General features: G+C 38.3%; 1 protein-coding gene across 1 annotated transcript in view; it reads right to left on the bottom strand.

Annotated features, from left to right (window-relative positions):
- The window catches only part of LOC122799991 (vegetative incompatibility protein HET-E-1-like), a 964,337-nt gene that overhangs the window by 339,458 nt on the left and 605,729 nt on the right, over positions 1-19,150 (bottom strand). The window contains exon 7 of the mRNA XM_044069444.1: positions 8,056-8,143. Within this exon, the coding sequence (XP_043925379.1) occupies positions 8,056-8,143 (88 nt within the window). The remainder of the gene's footprint in view (positions 1-8,055; positions 8,144-19,150) is intronic.

Raw genomic sequence — 19,150 nt, 5'->3', positions numbered from 1 at the left:
GGTATGATACATGTGCCTTCAGCTTTCATCATCTACATACAGTGACAGTAGGCACTCCTCCATATCACACAGTCTTCCACTGGGAGATGGCATCTCCTGTTACAAACTGAATTATCTGCTATTGTGCTGCATACCTTCTTACAGGTCAGGGAGATCATGTCAGTGGCACAACTTTAATATCTCTCAACTGTTCAGACTTTTGCAGAGTGTCTAGATTTTTGCTTCATATTTTTGGTCTGTTTTTCATAAAGTGTGCTTTTCTGGCAAACTATTATGAACCAAAGTCTTTAAAAATGACATATATTTGAGTTTCAGACTTCATATCCTTTAAAAAAATGCATGATAATGCAAAACCTGTCCTTATATCAACTTTATAAGTTAATAAGAGAGGCATATAAAATTTAAAATTTCTTTCTATTTTTTGGCCATTTTCCTTCACTATTATATTTGTGTTTGTCCAAAATATTCCTGTTAAAATGTTGAATAAATGTTTCTGACATTGCTGTGTTTTATGATTCCACTAACCCACAGCACTGATATTGTGGACCAGTGTTGTTTAGACGTGATCCCATAGAGGCTGGTGAGTACCCGCTTTCACCAACTGGAACCATCAGAAGTTCTACATGACTGTAGCTGGATATTATTCTCAGCTTATCTAACATTGCCCATTCCCTACTGTCTTCCTCCTCTTGTGGATATGATGACACCTATAAAAGTAGAAGATATAGATGCAAGTTGCTTACTGCTAATGACAATAGGATATCAATTACAGCTAGGTTGCCATAGGAACACAAAACAATAGAGGTTTAGACTGAGATAAGAGCACAGGAGGTACCATAGATATGCTGTAGGACAAAAGGTTATTTCAGTGCTACACCAGAATAGGAGAAGGAGCAGACATGTATGTATACAGCTAGAGTAGCAGCTACACAGAGGTCCATATGTATGTATATATAGGTGGAGGGCAAGCTTAACGGACAATATATGTAGGGAGCACCTATGCAGTTACTAGTAACTATGGTCTACTGGGCTATGATGACAAGGTTCCATATGGGAGGAAAAACAACCTCCTCACATGTATGGATCCAACAAGGTGCATGGAAACTAAAACCAAATGTAAAACACGAACTACCAGCACAAAAATGAAAAGTTCAGCATATAAACCTTTAGACTTAAATTTATTGCTACAAATAAACACACCAGTTTCTGCAATAACAACTTCCTCGGTGTTATACAAAATATATAATACATGAATTTAAATAGTAAATGTCAATATGACATGCATGATTGATCAATGTCTTTTTAAAAAAGCCTTTGCACTTATCTAAATTATAAGTACATCTAGATAATTTGAACATAAACCACAGCCATAAAATAACACAGCAAAACAAAACCATAATGTAGCACCTACATAAAGCATATTTTAGAATAATTCATTCAACCCTGGAGAAAACAGCCTTCCCAAATTAACTATCCAGGAATGTTCCCTGTCTGATAGAATTTTAGTCCATCCCAATTTATTTGGTGAAGAAGGCAAATTTTTTTCAATTTCAACAAAAATAACAGAAACCCCTGCTTGTTCCTTGAGAAGTCTATAAAGTGCATTAGTCTTCGTTTTACAGAGGATATCACTCAAATGCTCCAAAATACAAATTCTAAAATGTCTAAAAGTTCTTCCTACATAAAAAGTTAAACAATTACAAATGAACAAATAAATTAGCCATTTGGTATTACACATTATTAATGAATTAATATCAAAAACCTTTGACACATTTGCAGTAGTAAAAGGTAGTGCTCTTACCAATTACCTTACAAGCTGAACAATGCCCCCAAGTGAAGTATCCCAATACTTCAGTACCAAACAATGTTGTTTGTTGGCCGTCATAAAACATACGGGTTATTCTTACATTTATAATGACTGAAATATCCAGAAAAATGTTTACCTCCTCTGCAAACAAATTCACAAACTTCAGGTAGAATAGAAACTAATTATTTATCCAAAAGTAAAATGTGCCAGTGTACACGAATCAAAGACTGAAACAGCTTGGTATTAGAACCAAAAGTAGCAATCATCACCAACAAATTGGGCAGTTTAGTTTGTCTCCTAGAATACTATAATAACTTAGATTTATTCTTAATATTTACTTTAAATATGGCATCTGTAATGATGTTTCTAGACCAACCCCTTACCAGGAATCTTTTAACTAACACCTGTGAGCATGACTGATCATTCTGACTATTGGAACAAATCCTCTTAATTATACAAAATTGGGATAAAGGTACATTATCAATAATATATAATGGATGACAACTGGTTGCTTCTAAAAAAATAGTTTTTATGGAACAGTTTTCTGTACAGCACCATCTATATAGTACCATCATCACATGTGGTAGCCAATACAGCTAAAAAGATATTTGTGACTGATGGTAACTGAGGTCACATTGTAATCCCCATTTATTATAATTAAGGAATTGTACAACTTCTATCAAATTACTCATATCAGAGTTCCACACAAACAATCATCCAAATAACTTTGCCAAATATCTATTGCATTTAAAAACAATTGTGAGCAGGACTATAAATCAATTCTTCTTCCAAATTGTGCATAAATAAATCCACATAAATGGGTGCAAATGATGTACCCATAGCTGTCCAGTTCAATTGTAAATAACACTGAGAATCAAAATAATTTTTTTAGGAAAGTCCATGTTCAATTAAACAGAAGAGGAAAGTTTTGAAACAAGGAATATATAAATTGGCTTTATCAAGCCAATATTATATGACCATTATACCCACCTAATGAGGAATATTTGTATATAAAGCCTGGACATCCAGTGTATGCATATTATCAATGTTATTCCATCTGTATTTCAGCCAAAATATTAAAAAATTGAGTAGCGTCCTTGATTCTTGAATTAATCATATCAACTAAAGATTTAAAATAGAATGCTAAAATCTCCAACAATGGTTGAGTTAAAGAACCATATTCTACAACTACAGGTCTACCTGGAAGCTTATCAACATTTTAAGTAACTTAAGAAGCAAATAAAAATATTGCGTTTAAAAATCCCCCACTTTTAATTCATGAGCCACCTTCTTTAAATAATTCCTTCTTTAACTTCTGACTTTAAAAAAGTAAAAATCTCACTCTTGAATTCCAAAGTGGGATCAAGTATCATTTTGTGTTAAAATCTTGCATCAGTTAATTGCGTTAAAGCTTCTGTTTTATATTGCTCCATATCCTAAACAGCACTGGCCCTTCCCTTATGGGCAGTATTAATAAATGTATCTTTCCTGGAAGACAATTCCTTTAAAACTATTCTTTGTCATAAATTTAGAGTACAAAACCCATGGGGCTTATAATGAAAATGAAAGTGAAGATCCTTAAGAACAGATCTTTTAAAAGCTGCAAAATATTTGTTCATAGGAGGTGAAAATTAAAAGTCTTAAACTTAGAAAACAGCTCATTATCACAATTATTAAAAACAGTTTTGCTAAGCTTCCTACAAAGAGCTTTAACATCATTTGCCAACCACAATTCAGACACTGGAGCAATTGGAATAAAATGTAAACCTGTATTCAATAATTTTTGGTCATGCAAAGATAGAGAAAAAAGATGAAATACTGTGAATCAAGTCATATTGCTCATTACCATAGTCTACTTCTAATTGAGAAGATGTAAAAATTGTAGAACAATGTTGCTGTTTATTATGCTTCCTGTCTGCTCATTTGCTAAAGGGTAATTAGATTTCTTCATAATATGTGAAACTTGTAGAATATCTACATCAGTATCCAAAGTAGAGGAACATCTTTTCCTGACTGTAAATTCAGTAGAATTTTTATCAGACACAAAGCCCTGTTTAGAAGGTCTTTTTCATTCAGGTCATGTCTTGGAATGATCACTCCAGTCATCCCCTGACATAAATCGCACCACTTTTTTATAATTTTTCCAAGTTTCTTGTAAAGGATTTCAACATTTTGTTAATAATTGTTATTCTGGCAGTTAAGTACAGAGGACTAAAGCTCAGACTTGTTAATCAGCTACTTTCTTTGGCAAGGGTGCAAGGTTTGAATCTGTCCACCTTCACTTACCTACTGTGTGACACTGAGTAAATCACTTAAGCAGACGGTGCTATAGAGCAGTTGGGAATTAGCACTAAGCTCCTTAATGGTCTTCAGGACTGCATACCTAGTGACTAATGCATGCCAGCCATTCCTATTCCATAACTGATCTAGTTCAAAAATGTTACGGCAGTATAACCATCACATCATTTTAATGTAACACAGGCAATTTACTCTTTAACAGCAATGGGCACTTCATTTGCAGATGAAGCACTAAAATGCAAAGTTGCTTGCCAACAACATTATCTGCATTAGTAGTAGTTCTCTTTAATGTGGCATTATTCAAATTACTTTTACTTCAGCAAAGATTGTGCATATTGACTTAGCATATGTCATCAGGTGGCTAACATTTTTTATGTTCTCATATGCACTTTTCTATTTAAAATATGCACACATGGCTGGATCTTATGATATGATGTTTGTGATCATTATACAATTCCATGTAGTTCATCCAAAGCTACCAATAAAGTACATGCAATTTACTTCTTCTTAACAATAGGGTGCACATAGTCCATAAAGAGGCTATAACTGCTGCTGGGGGTGGGGGATCTTTGAGGGATAAAAGTATCTTTTGTTCTCACCATCTGGTCATTTTTAAACTCTTTAATTCAGCTTTGCAGAGTGAGTGAGTGAGTGAGTGAGTGAGTGAGTGAGTGAGTGAGTGAGTGAATTACTTTGGGTATTGTGTGCTTGTGTGAGACAAATTTGGAACATGTGACTTTGGTTATTATTATTGTTATTCTTTTTTTGAGTAAGACATCTTTCAAGGATGCAGTCAACAATGTGGCTATAACTGCTGGGTTTGGGGGATGTCTATGGATATAAATGCACACATAACCCACTAGCTAGATGCATGTTCAGTGAATCAGAGTTTCAATGTATTTTCAAGGAATATGAGTTTCAAGGGAAGGAAGATTTCTGTTGCTCATATTAAGTCTGTTTTTAATGTGAAAATGTTTTGTTTAGCAAACATCTGTCAGTGCTTGTATTATAAACTTTGAAATAAAGGTTTTAAATCAAGTCTCTGCAATCACTGTAATAGTAAAGAATACGAAGAAAACAGTATGCACATTGATCATTTGAACAGTAATAGGACACTGGAATGGCTACTGGGAGTGAGAGGGGACTAACCCATTAGCCTGCCTAGGGACCCGTTTGACCATGCTCTGACTCTGGATGCTGTAGTGTAACACAAGTGGAGTGCTGTACTCCTGATGTGCTATCATTCTTTTTTTTCAACTTTTTATTGCATTTTAAAATAGAACATTTTCAACATATTCAAAACACAGCTTAAAAAAACAAATAAAACTACCTACAAAGTCCATAACAAAATATACATTGTACAAAACCATCAAAACGTATCCAATAAAAGCTTAAGCTTTAGCCATGACAAGTATTTATGAGTAATGCTTGAAATTCTGGTAAGCAGTTTGCAATTCCGTATTACATACATTTTTGGCTAAATCAATAAATTCATTAAATTAGATGATATCTTTCTGATGGGATGCATAGAAAGAGTTTAACAAATAAACAGATGAAAAACTGTTTGGTATTCCCTCTCATATTTATATACAGTATTGGTGATATATAGTGAAAATAGCTGAAAATGCATTAAAAATTAACTTAAATGTAGCCTTAACACTTTTCTGAAAACTTGATCAACTGATAGGGACCCAGATACACACCACACAGACACACACACACACACACACACACACACACACACACACACACACACACATACACAGACACAAATTAACCCTGAGACTACCCCCATTTTTACAAACTGAGTCATCAAATTTAAAACTGTTACTCACTGAAGCACTTTTTTCTTTAGAAGGTATCAACATATGTTCTTATCAGTTCATAAGCTGCACCTTATTCTGCACTAAATAGTTGCTTATTTGTTTATAGCAGGACACAGCAAAAAATTCTAGATTATGATATATGATAGCAATTTTACAGCATTTTAAAATATATTTTAAACCGAGCCCTTATCACAGTAAAAATGCTACTAGTTTAAAAATGAAATACTAAAATGTAGGTGTGCAGATGTCTTCAAGTCATTACCAGGAAGGAATATTGTAGGGCAGCAGTGAAAATGACAGTAATTATCATCTCTTAATTAATGTGGGGAAAGGAGAGCAGTTGCTGCAGGCACTAGGTATTGGGGGGGGGGGCACAACAGGCAGGTACTGATGCCGGTCGAGCGTTAATAGCAACATTGTCAATACTGCATATGTGGCCACAGCTGAAATGTTGAAGCACCCAGTGTGTAGTAATTTAATTGTAGCAAGCTGCTTGTTACATTTGTAGCACAAGCAGCTTGCTACATTTCAAAGTAGATGAAACATTTCCCCTGTTTGGAAAGGACTTTCTTCCCTTCAGCTATGAATTGTTTTGAGTTGGGGGAGTGCCAGTTAGGAGAACTGCACAGGGTGCCAGACAACCTAGCCATAGTTCTATTTGTTCTCATACATGGATGAAGGGATGTAGATTCATATATTATGCCATAAGATGGTATATTTTGTTCTAAGTAAATGTTCAGTGTAGACGTACTTAAATATCAGAATCTGCTCAAACCAGACTGACTTCTTTTCCCACATCTTTTTGACTAAAATTGTTCTCTCTGCTGTGCTGTACATCTTTGTTACTATTACTGTCTGCCACTGAGCATGGATTACTTGCTAAAACATTTAAATTATTAAGGAGTTGGATTTTTGTTCCAATATCTAATATCTGTTCTTTTGTGGTTAGATACATTTGAAAGATTGAGAAACCAAATGAAAAAATAGGAATTGTTGGCACCCAAGTTGTATTTGAGATTATCCTATAGACATGAGAGGAATACAGTGAAATACTGAGAGATATTTTAGTTGTTATTGAGCCAAAAACTGAAGAAGAGTGCTGTTCTAATTTTTGTTTATTAGTTCTTCTTTATTTCTGCATAGGGCCAGCCCAATGGCTCATCTTGTTATTGATTGAGCAAGGTGAGAGCTATATGGCCTATTTGTTCCTGCCTGGGTAGCCTAAATGGCCCATTCATTACCTGGTGGAGAGAGTCCAGTGGTAAGGAGCAGGCCATCTTCCCCTGTAGAGCGCCTCTTCACCTCACAGTAGCTTTTTATAGCTCTACTGCTGCTGCCTTGCCATAGGGAGTTTGCTTCTGCACGTTTTCTTCAGTACATGTACATGTACAGTGGCAGTATGTGCTTATGGGCTAATATCCCATAGGTGCAACACCTATTGTTCCCACCCTAACTAGTTCTGTCAGTCAACTGTGTCATTAGCTGATGTCAGGTTACCCTGCCATAGTCCTGGTATTATTCCTCCATACCACTGGACTTGGCAGTGTACCGTTCTTATGAGTGTGTCTGGAACTAAATTATCAGAAGTTAATGGCATCCTGAAATAATATAATAAATAATTTAATAAAAAAAAATATTTCTACAAAATGTTTGTTTTCATTCAAAAATAAAAGTGGAAAAATTAATTGCTTATATTCTTTAAGAAAGTGGACATGGCTTGATGGAGAGATGAGTGGAAGGCTGCTGCTGTTATAACAAAAATGAATATTGACCATATGCAACTGAACATTTTCTGTGCTTATTCATCATGCATACAAAAACAATACATTTTTCATAGACTCAAAGCAAAACAAAAATTAACATTTTGCTATGTTTTTCTAACCACTAATCTGCTAGAGAACAGCCTAAAATGCAAAGCTGTATACTTTACTGCACCTCCTTCAGTTCATATTTTAGTAGTATGTTACATGTCCACGATAATAAAACATTTAAATGGCAACAGATGCCCAGAGTGACATTCAAAGTACATGACTTGCTCTGCTGTGCCTGGAATAGTGTCTGATTTAGCAATAATTAACACATGTGAAAATAATATCCATGATGTAGTTAATGCACTGCTCTTACCAATCACATGTCCAGAGTCTGGCAGGCAGGAGAGTCTCTGTAGCTGAGAAAAGCCACTGTCATATACACCATCAATAAAGTTTGATACCTAAAAGAAGTAATGTGATAAGTGTGTTATCTGGATAAAAGGTACAATAGGCATTTTCTACTTTTACTTATCATGAGAAATATAAGTTACTTAATAGCAACAACTAAAACTGACTCATTTTAACACACCTGGTTCATAATGAGTAACTTAGAGCATTTCATGAATTAATTTTAGTGTAAGTCTTGGAACTGCACATACAAAATTTAAGTTAACTCTATAACTCAACTGATGTACATTTCATATCTCACAATTGGGTTGTAGAGCATTTTTGGTCCCCACTGTTTGCCAGTCAGTACCCCTTCCATGATCTATGTAGCCTGTTTCCAGTTTCCCTAAGTTCATTTGGGTTATAAAATTCTGAGTTTATCTTTATCTAACTTTTGTTTAATCAAAAAGCATAATTTAAAATAATAAAAGTTCATAAACTATATATTTTAGTGGGGGGGGGGGGCTTGCTCCCGTACACTTCCCCTTGTAGAAGACCTAGCCCATTTTCTTCTAAATTTATATATATCAAGTACATAGCACACTACAGAGCCATTGTGGCACAGCAGTTAGCATTGTCGCCTCACAGCAAGAGGTTCTCTAGTTCGATTCTCGGCTGGAGCACCTTCTGTGTGGAGTCTGCATGTCCTCCCCGCCGTCGAGTGATGTTAAAGACATGCAGGTAGGTGCGAGCATGAATGGATGTGACTTCGTTGAAGGTTGGGCATCAGGCTGGCAACTCAGCACCGTAAAATCCACTGCCACTCATGAGCAGACCAGAGTTCCACTGTGGCGACCCCTAACCAGGAAAAGCCAAAAGACACAGCACACTACAGAGGAGAAAAGTAAACAAAAAACAGAAAGAAAGAGAAAACAAATGCTGTCTCACACAATCCATATACTGTCAGTCAAAAAAAAAGCAAGTCAGTGAAAATCTGACATGCCCCAGTGAAGTGTAGGCATGCAACGTGTCTGTTCCCATTCACCACTACATGTGACTCAGCCAAAGTCCTACCTTCCCTTTACACACAGTACATCCATGTGATGCTGGTCTCCAAAAATGGTTCCACAGTAGAAGTAAGCTCAGGCAAGTGTTCTACCTGAAGCAACTCACACCCACCCCTCACCCAGCTCTTCTATCCCCTGAGAATCTAATGAAGCCATGGTAATGTGGGTCTCAACCAGAGCTCCACTCACTGCAGTACATAACTGAGGAAAAAAATTAGGTAGTTGAACTTTCAGACAACTTTAGTTTTTCATGCATGTAGCCATCTTACATTTGATCAAACAGAACATGGAAATACTTATTATACTTTTAACAACTGTGTTAGTTGAGGATTAAAAATGTCAGTTGTACTAAATTGCCTTTTTTATGAAATGTCCCCTTCGGTTGTGATTATCTATGCAGTGATTCTGTATATCTGAAATATGGGCATGAATCTTTCATTCATTTCACTGGACATCTTGGGCATGATGTTTAATATCCACAGCCAATATGTATATATGTGATTTTTTTATCAGATCAGTTGCTCTTGGTTCTGGTCATCTGAATGCCAACTACTGACCTTTCATTTTTCTGCTCTTATATCCCTGTGACCTCTTGAAATGCAGGGTCAGCCTGTCATAACAAAGTAATTACGATTTTCATGTTCCTTTGACTTCATGTGTATCATACTAATGCTGCAGAGAAATTAGATATGGGCTAGTGTTAGTGCCATGGTGCAAGACATGTACATTATCACTAATATCATGGTAGTGATGGAGCAATATTAATAGTTTTACTTGTATCTGTTTGTTAATTTCTTTGTTCTGGCTATACATTGATTGTTCTCAATTATAAATTGACCTGATGAGTTCATGTATGTCATAGTGATACTGCAGAGACATTAGAGATGGGCTAGTGTCATTGTCATGGTGCAATACATATACACTGTCAGTAACAGCATGGTAGTAGTGGAACAATATTAATATTTTACTTGCATCTCTTTAATTACTTTGTTATGGTTATAAACTGATTGTTCTCAGTTATAAACTGACTGGAGGGTGTGAAGCCTGGTATGCTTTGCTTTGATCTCCTATGCTACCCCCAATTTTCACCCACCCCTTCTTACTCTAATATTAAACTACCCACGTACACATTTCACTAGTGAATCTCATTCGAAAACCCTCCCAAAATGACCTTCCTCCTTCTCTACATACATGTGTTTCTTGCTTCCTGCTTTTCTATCTCTATTTAATTTTTAGCCCCATTCCCAAATATGTTTCTCCTTCCTATACTGATTTGCACTATATCCATTTCTAATCACAACCCTCCCTAAAAGTACCTATCTATTCCATATTGTATATTCTTCTTTTCCCAAATAAACCCTGATTTATTTTTATTTTGACTAAATTATTATACTCTAGCATATAATACCCTTCTATTCAATGTCTATGTATGTTCAAAATTACAAAAATATATTTTTTGGAGCTTTTCTCCCCAGGACTCCATTGAAAACGGGTTCATTATGGCCCAATGGACTATCCTGGTAAACCAACTACAATAAATAAATAAATAAAATAAATAAATATTCTTTCCATTCCAGAGAAGATACCAAGACAACCTACCCCTCTTCTTTTAAAGAAAATGCTTCTCTACTTACCTATTCTCTTCCACCTTTCTGAATCTGCCATCACTGAATCTCCTACCATCCTGCAACTTTGTTTCCTTCTTTATTGCTACTTCCCTACTACCTGACATCTGTAAAATACAGATTCCTGTACTTAATTATGCTACTGTTCAGCTTATTCTCTGCTCTTCTCCTCCTACTCTGCCATCTTTCATCCTACATGACTCAATAACATCTCTCCAACTCTGTCCCAAACACCTATCCATACTTCCTCTTTACACTCTCCACACATTGCACCAAAGCTATCTAATATTGCCCCTCACCTTTATTCCAAATATAGGCTGATTAACTGCACTTCAACTCAAACCAAAACAAGTATGCATAATTCCCCAATATACTAAAATCCTTCTAGGAGGAGATATATACACTAATCCTGTCTCTACCTATCAAAATTAATACAAAGATAATTCTCTCCCTCTGTAACCCAACAACAGCCAGTATCCAACCCAAATGATGTAATTTTTGCTGCAATAAATGTTGAAGTATAAAATATAAAACTGCTGAACTACATGTCTGAATTATCCAACATAAGCCTGATGTTTTTGCCGTATCTGAAACTTGGCTTAAACCCAGCATAAACAACTCCAAATTTATACCTCCTGGTTATATCATCCATAATGACTGTATAAAGATGAAAGGTGGTGGTATTGCTTAATTTCCCAATACCTACTATATTTCCCCTTAAAGCAAACCAACAGCAAAATTCAGTTCAGCAGAGCCTCTTAATACATTCCTCAAAATAAACAATTGTAAACAAATAGGTATCACTGTCCTTTATATCCCCCTGGTGACAATACAGCTATACTGGAAGATATCCTACATTGGATATCTATAACATTTTCGCAAGAAAAAGATATTACTAGGTGATGTGAATGTCAATTGGTTGGACATCAACTCTAACTTCTCTATATCTAGCATGAATTTATATGGTTTCACATGGTTTAGCATGGTAAGGTCAAACTGGACCCCATCAAATGATGGGATCATTGACCCACGTCCATGAAAACTACCATGTCCGACATTGTTGAAATTTGACTCAACTTTGACCTCAGAATGGGCTTTAATATGGGTTGAGATAGGGGCAAGATTCATACTTTGACAATGTCTGGTTCAATATCATTGCTATTTGGCTTCCGGACTTCGACTGAAGTGGGTTTGACCAAACCCACTTCAACCTTACCACAGTAAATCATTTCACACAACTAATTAATAGCTCCACACATTATAGCAAGACATCAAATTCTCTATTAGATTTGATCCTAGTATCAGACCGTAGCAAATACTTCACCACAGGTACAATGTCAGACTCTCTCAGTGATCAACTCCCAATCTATATGACTAGACATCTCACACATCCAGTTAAACAGCATATTTATAAAACAGCACATGACCTTTCCAAGTTTAACCCAGAAATGTTCATTACTACACTATCATCTATTAACTGGAACTTCTTAAAAATCCTCCCCTTACACACTGTAATTGAATTCAGTACAACTTTTCTAAATATCCTAAATAGCCTTGCACCTCCTAGAAGGGAGAGACTGAAAATAAATAATGCAATTTGGCTATCCAAAATGACTTGAATGTTAATGTAGGCTAGAGTAAAAACATGAAGAGAATGGCAAAAATATAAAACTCCTCGATATCATGAAAACTTCAGAATGCTTTGTAATCGTACTTAAAAGCAAATAAATGAAGGCATAAGCTATGCTATAATAACTTTCAAAATAATACTAAAGACAACCCCCAAAAAAGTTTGGACATCCATTAAAGAAATCTTGTATCCTGGCCAAAAATTCATCCCAAACCTCTCTCCCGATAACTCACCATTCAAAATTGCAATACAGTTCAACTCTTATTTTATAGATAGTATAGCATCTGTAACCAAGGATTCCTCAACATCTAATTCCAACCTTGCTGAACAACCACATATGACCACATCCACTTTCACCTTCAAACCTGTGCCTACATCCTATATAAAACTACTCTTAAACAAATTGAAACCAACTTAAACCAAGCTCTTCTTCTGCCGATTGCCTTCCAAATGAGAGCCTAAAAATAGCAGCCAATAGCATTACCTATCCTGTCTAAATCGTTATAAATAGGACAGTCTGGGAATCAAACATTCCTTTTCTCTGGAAAGAGTCAGACATTATCCCTCTGCGCAAAGGAAGAAATTCAACAGACATTAATACATTTAGACATATAACAGTATTACCCTCCTTGCCAAAATACTTGGAAAATGTATTCAAAAACAGTTGCTAGACTATCTCCTGGAGTAAAAACTCCTATCACCTACACAACATGGCTTCCGTCCTTCCGGTAGTACTAGCACTACCCTTCTAACCTATATAGATACTGTCAATAAAGCCAGAGATAATGGCAAACTAGTGACTTCCTTATTTCTAGACATGTCTAAAGCCATTGATACAGTTTGTTACTTCTACTTCAAATGTCCTCACTAGGTCTCTCTCAGCCGACCCTTCTGATATTCAAACGCTACCCATCTAATAGGTATCAGTCAGTAAAATGGCACTCGATGCCCTCTCCTTATCTCGCAGTCACCACCGGTGTATCACATGGCTCTGTCCTTGGTCCCCCCCTCTTTAACATTTTCTCCTAACACCCTCTATACTTCCACACAACTGTCCACCCTAATACAATAAGCAGATGATTCCACCCTCATTTGCACATCTGACAACATTTTACACCTCCAAAAAATTACTCAGGAAGCCTTAACAACCACTGAAACATGGCTTCATAACTCACTACTCATTATCAACCCAAAAAAGACCAAACTACTACTTTTCCCCCTTTCCCTCTGTCTTAAAAAAAAAAAAAAAAACTTAAAGTCCTCTCTCTCGATAAACCACTGAAATCAATTCTCTTAGGGGTGATAGTGAAGATAATCTTACATTCAACCTGCATGTACAAAACTGCATAAGAAAAACTCTTCAAAATCTAGATATGCTCTACAAAGCCAAAAACTTTCTCACTAAAGCAACTAAAACTACACTTGGCATTGCTTATCTCCTCCTGATTCTTCTTTATGGCACTGTCATCTTTAATAACCTCCAGGCTTCACAAAAATTAAAACTTAAAGCTATAACAAAGTTACTAATTTTGCAGCACATACCCCTTTCAGAACCCCTATCAGACATCAACACGTGGAAGAGGCTGAGGGTGGTGAGGATGAGAATGCTGTCGACCAACCCACAGTGAGGAGACAGAGAAGGGTTTACAGACCCAGGGTAACCTTCCATGGGCTAGATGAGCTGGAGCACTGAAAAGTCTTAATTGGTTAGAATTGCCACATCAACTAACATATACACAACTTCTTACCGCCTATAAAATTATCCAGCATCCATTTGCCTGTTCAGCACATAAAACATTCTGCACATCTATGTTCCCAGTTGGTCATTGCAATCCAGTGACTAAAAACTCCTGTCCGTCTACAAACTTGGCAAATCTGCTGGGCATTGTCTGTACTCGCACAAAGTTACTAAGGCCTGGAAACCCCTCCTGTATCCATCAGGTCTATGCCCTTCCTCCCATCTTTCTAAACCACTCCAAAAGACTTCCTAGCTGAAATCTGGCTCTTTTCTTGTTCAAAACCAGGATAAACTATATCGCTAAATGTGAACAAGTGCCTTTTCATTCCTTATACCTCTTTACTCTCCCTTCTTCTCTTACTTCCTTACTGCTACCTAATTCTCTTCCCTGACTTTCTCTCTAAATACACCATAAGCCTGTTTTTCCCTCACTTCATATTGCAATTCCTATTTGTATTAGACTAACTTACCTTTAATTTTTCTACAAACTGTCTAAAATTTCTCTAAATATTAAATGACTGTCATATAGCTTGTATCAATGCTTAACCAATATTTTTATATTATGTCTAATTTGTTATAATTATTTAAACTGCAAACATTTTTGTTTTGTTTTTTGAAGATTGAAAAATATTGTTCTTAAAATGTTTTGTAATTATTTGGAGTTTTTCTCCCTGGGCCTCCACTGAAAATGAGCTTCTACCCAGTCAAACTTTTCCGGAAATCAAATGTCAACAAATAAATGAATAACTAAATAAATAGCACTAAATGTAAAAACCTTAAATACGTATTCAAGCACAAAGATCACATTTGTTCTTCATAGGAGCAGGCTAGTTGTTTACTAAAGGAAGTAAATCTTTTCAGAGAAGTGCAGTCTCTGTAAGATAGAGGTTAAGCTGGCCTAAGCCATCACAGACAAACTAGGTTGCTGCATAGGGCGCTGATGTATTTACATAATGGAGGAAACCTAAATGGCAGCTGTTTGCTTCACTGTAATGACAGCTGAGATAGAGAATTTAAAAAATGAAGTATACATTAAGCAGTTATGCTTTGGGGCTACATGTGCACATTAGTGACATAACCAATCCATTCCACAGGCCTCTCAAAAGCAATCTGCACCGCATCTAGCATAATCTCATCATTTTAAATTTGATCTGACTACAATAAGGAAAAAGAAGTCTTGCTTTACCATGTTATCATCTTATTGCAAAACACCACTATTAATTCCACCTTCTAATCCTATCCCAAAGAGGCTTCGCTTTGTTTTCTTGACACTGATAGCATTCTTACATTGTCTTTAGTTCCATCTTTTGCAAACTTTAAAATTAATAATTTGACATTGTGCCAGTGTTTCCCCCAGATGCAGGAGCTCCAGCAGGCAATATGTCTGCCGTGCGATCCAGGAATAAGCTGCATGGATGTGCACGAGCATTCCTGCACTAGTTCTGCACGGACTCCACTCCAGTATGCAAATTACCCCATCTGCAGGTGAAAACCATGCAAATGAGGTGAATTTGTGAACCAGGAAGCTGGCAGCTGGCCATGCAGGACTAGTGTAATCTGCAGAAATGTACTCAGTTAGTAACCGAGTACATTTCTGCAAACTACAAAACGGAGCCATGACAGCTCCAAATAAAGGGTGTATATAACACGTAAAGCATGCCAATGACCAAATATATGGCCATTGGCATGGAAAACAGTTAAAAAAAATAATAACTTTTATTTTTTTTTAGCTGATTTCAGCTGTTTAAGCATAGGGCAGTGACGGGCAAACAGGATCAGGCGAAAAATAAAAAAAAAAACTGAAATAAGCATTCTAACCAAAATCACTATTTTGCCATTATACTCAATGGCAGGCAGAAGACAACATGGCCAGTGAACAGAGGTTGCTAAGGGGGGAGGCTCAGTGTGGGACCTGTAACCATGCATCAGCAGGCAATCCTATGCAAAGGAGGGGAATGATACTGAATCCCAGATTTCCCCTCAATGCTAGTCAGCATCCAACAGTGTAAGAGCAGGAATAGCTTGGTGCAAGCCTAGGAGTTAGCTGACATCATAGGGGTGTTTGTCATGCATACTGTAAGCTGACTGGAGCCCTGTGGCTCAGGTTTGCCCTTAGCTTAGCAGAGCTAAGCAAGGGGGTGTGTCTGAGGCTGCCTAGCACTCTTTATATTGCCTAAGCAGGTGTGCATGCCGCGCACCGGGTTTTAAAGAAAAGAAAAAGTAAACCAGGAAATAACAGCTCTGTGCACATTTGAGCACTGTGTTTGCACGGCGTGCCCCAGGGCTTAAACAGGAAGGCAATGGGAAGGGAAAACAGTAGTAGGAAGGTAATCAAGGAGCACTAGCATAGCTGGCAGGTGAAATATATCAGAATCAGCCAATTACAGAGGCAGTAGACCAGCCCAGCCCAGAACACTACTATAAACTATACAAACACCTTTCCCTCTGGTTTTTCCCACATACTCTACATCACCAGTGTATACAAGAGGGGAAAATTTAACAAATGAAAACAACAAAATGATAGGGGCTGCAACAGCTATCAGACATCAACATGTGGAAGAGGCTGAGGGTGGTGAGGATGAGAATGCTGTCGACCAACCCACAGTGAGTAGACGGAGAAGGGTTTACAGACCCAGGGTAACCTTCCATGGGCTAGATGAGCTGGAGATAGTGGAGTGCTATAGGGTGGTCAGGGACCTCCTACAGCAAATTGTTGAGCTGTGCCGGCCACGCCTGACACACAGAACTAACAGAGGGGAACCCATCTCAGTGGATACCAAAGTGTGTGTAGGCCTAAGAATACTAGCCACAGGTACCTCCCAAAGGCCAAATGGGGATATCATGGGGATCTCACAGGCATCGGCAGCCAGGGTATTCCACCAGTTCCTGGATGCCATGTCAGCACATGCTGGTGAGCACGTATATTTCCCCAACACCTATGAAGTGTTGTCCAGCAATATGAGTCTCTTCCACCAAATAGCAAAATACCCAGAGGTAGTGGGTGCTATAGACTGCACGCACATATGCATCAAAACACCACCCGGTGAGCTGGGTAGGGTCTACATCAACAGCAAGGGCTTCCCCTCCATCAACTTCCAGGTCATGTGCAATGCCCAGGGCATTATAATGAATGTGTGTGCTGGCTGCCCTGGAAGCTATCATGATTCCCACATCTGGCATCTGATGCAGCTGTACCAGAGATTTGCCAATGGGGACATGCCTTATGGTCACCTAGTGGGGGATGCTGGTTATGTACTGGAGCCGTGTCTGATGACACCCATCAGAAATGCACACACACCAGAACAAGAACTCCATAATGAGGCACACGCACAGACAAGAATTATAATAGAGCATGTATTTGGGATGCTCAAGTCATGGTTCCAGTGTCTGGACACATCTGGTGGAGCCTTGCAGTACTCACCAGCTACATGTACTCAAATTGTCATTGTATGTGCCATGCTACACAATATGATCCTGTGGAAACAGTTGCAGCAGGAACAGCATGGGGCAGGGCCACACAGCCCCGCATCAATGCCAATGCCTGCACAGGCACAGAGTGACTCAGAAGAGGAACAACCTGAGCCTGCCCCAGTAGGCAGAAGGAGGTGTGTCAGTATGCCCTGGATTTAGCAAAGAGGCAATGCATAGCACATACATTGACACAGTAAGGACCCAGGGAATGACACCTTTCTCTGACTCGCACATACAGTAAAAGGGATGTCAAACATGACACTACCTGTGCTCAACCATGTATAGGGAGTGTACTATGTGCATCCAACATAGGCAGCCCTCCAGCACCATCCTCAATACTGGCACACCCACAAGGTAAGTCACTCTCCTTACCATTTGCCGAATGGAATAGTATATGTTGTTACTTGTATCTCTGGTATGGATATGAGCATGCAAGGGAATTGGGTGGCTGAATGGGATGCCAGCAGATAGTAGACACCTAGCCACCATAGCATGAGATCTGTAACAAATACTGGTGTCACCATAGTAGCCAGTACTGCACATGGTGACACAACCCACTACAGGAAATGTTCTGGGCCACATGTGTGTCCATATGACACACACATGCCAGTCAGGGAGGTTCACATACCCAACAACAGTCTCAGCCAGCAGGACAGCACACATGCACCCAGCTCACCCAAACACCACCCACAGGTACCTTTCCAGACTTATACCTGCTGTTGGGAATGGGTACAATATGACCACCACCTGTGTATGGCAATAGTAAAAGAATGCAGCATGCAGTGCAGGTGTCCCATGCAGGTGTGTACCTAGCTGTAAGCAGCACCCTGCCAGCATCCACACCACCTGAACAATACTGACAGCAAGTATTGGCATGAACACCTGGCACACCTACCTTGTCACCCCAGGGTAATATAATGTATGGCAGTCTGGTACTGTAGGACTGACAGAATGCAATGGCCTGCTACAGTTGGCCTGCATCACTACCAAATGGCCTACAGTCCTCTGCCAAAGGCCTGCATCTCACTCGTACTGCCAATGAATGTTATGTCATGGACTCCCAAATAACAACATAACACAGTCCACAGGACCCATATGCAAGGCCATGTGGGCAAACCACAGTAACATGTCCACCATGTCCCACTGCATGAACTGTGGACCAACAACAATACACTGCTGTGATGAGGTGATAACTATAGGGAAAGTATCAGAGAATGTTTGCATAATGTATGGAAGAGGATAGAATAATAGAGGGGGGTGGGAGCATGGGCAACATGGAATGTGCAAACTCTGAAACGTAGCCGTCTGCACATACAATCCCTGGCTGCAAAAACTATATGGGTGACTACAAACCTGCCTGTACACCACAAAATGGGTAATGTCCTGACTTATGACCCCTGCCTCTGGGTAACCTGTGTGAATCTGTACAGCTGTGAGGTATTGCCACAGCAAAATAAGGCCATACTATCACATCGATGGATGTACAAGTATGAGATCCTCTGCCACCACTGTACCAAGGTGCTGAACCGGTTACACAGACCCAGCAGCAA

Source organism: Protopterus annectens, chromosome 4.part0, assembly GCF_019279795.1.
Source record: "Protopterus annectens isolate FY-2018-M chromosome 4.part0, PAN1.0, whole genome shotgun sequence".
Taxonomy (NCBI): domain Eukaryota; kingdom Metazoa; phylum Chordata; order Ceratodontiformes; family Protopteridae; genus Protopterus; species Protopterus annectens.
This window is presented reverse-complemented; position numbering and strand designations above follow the sequence as displayed.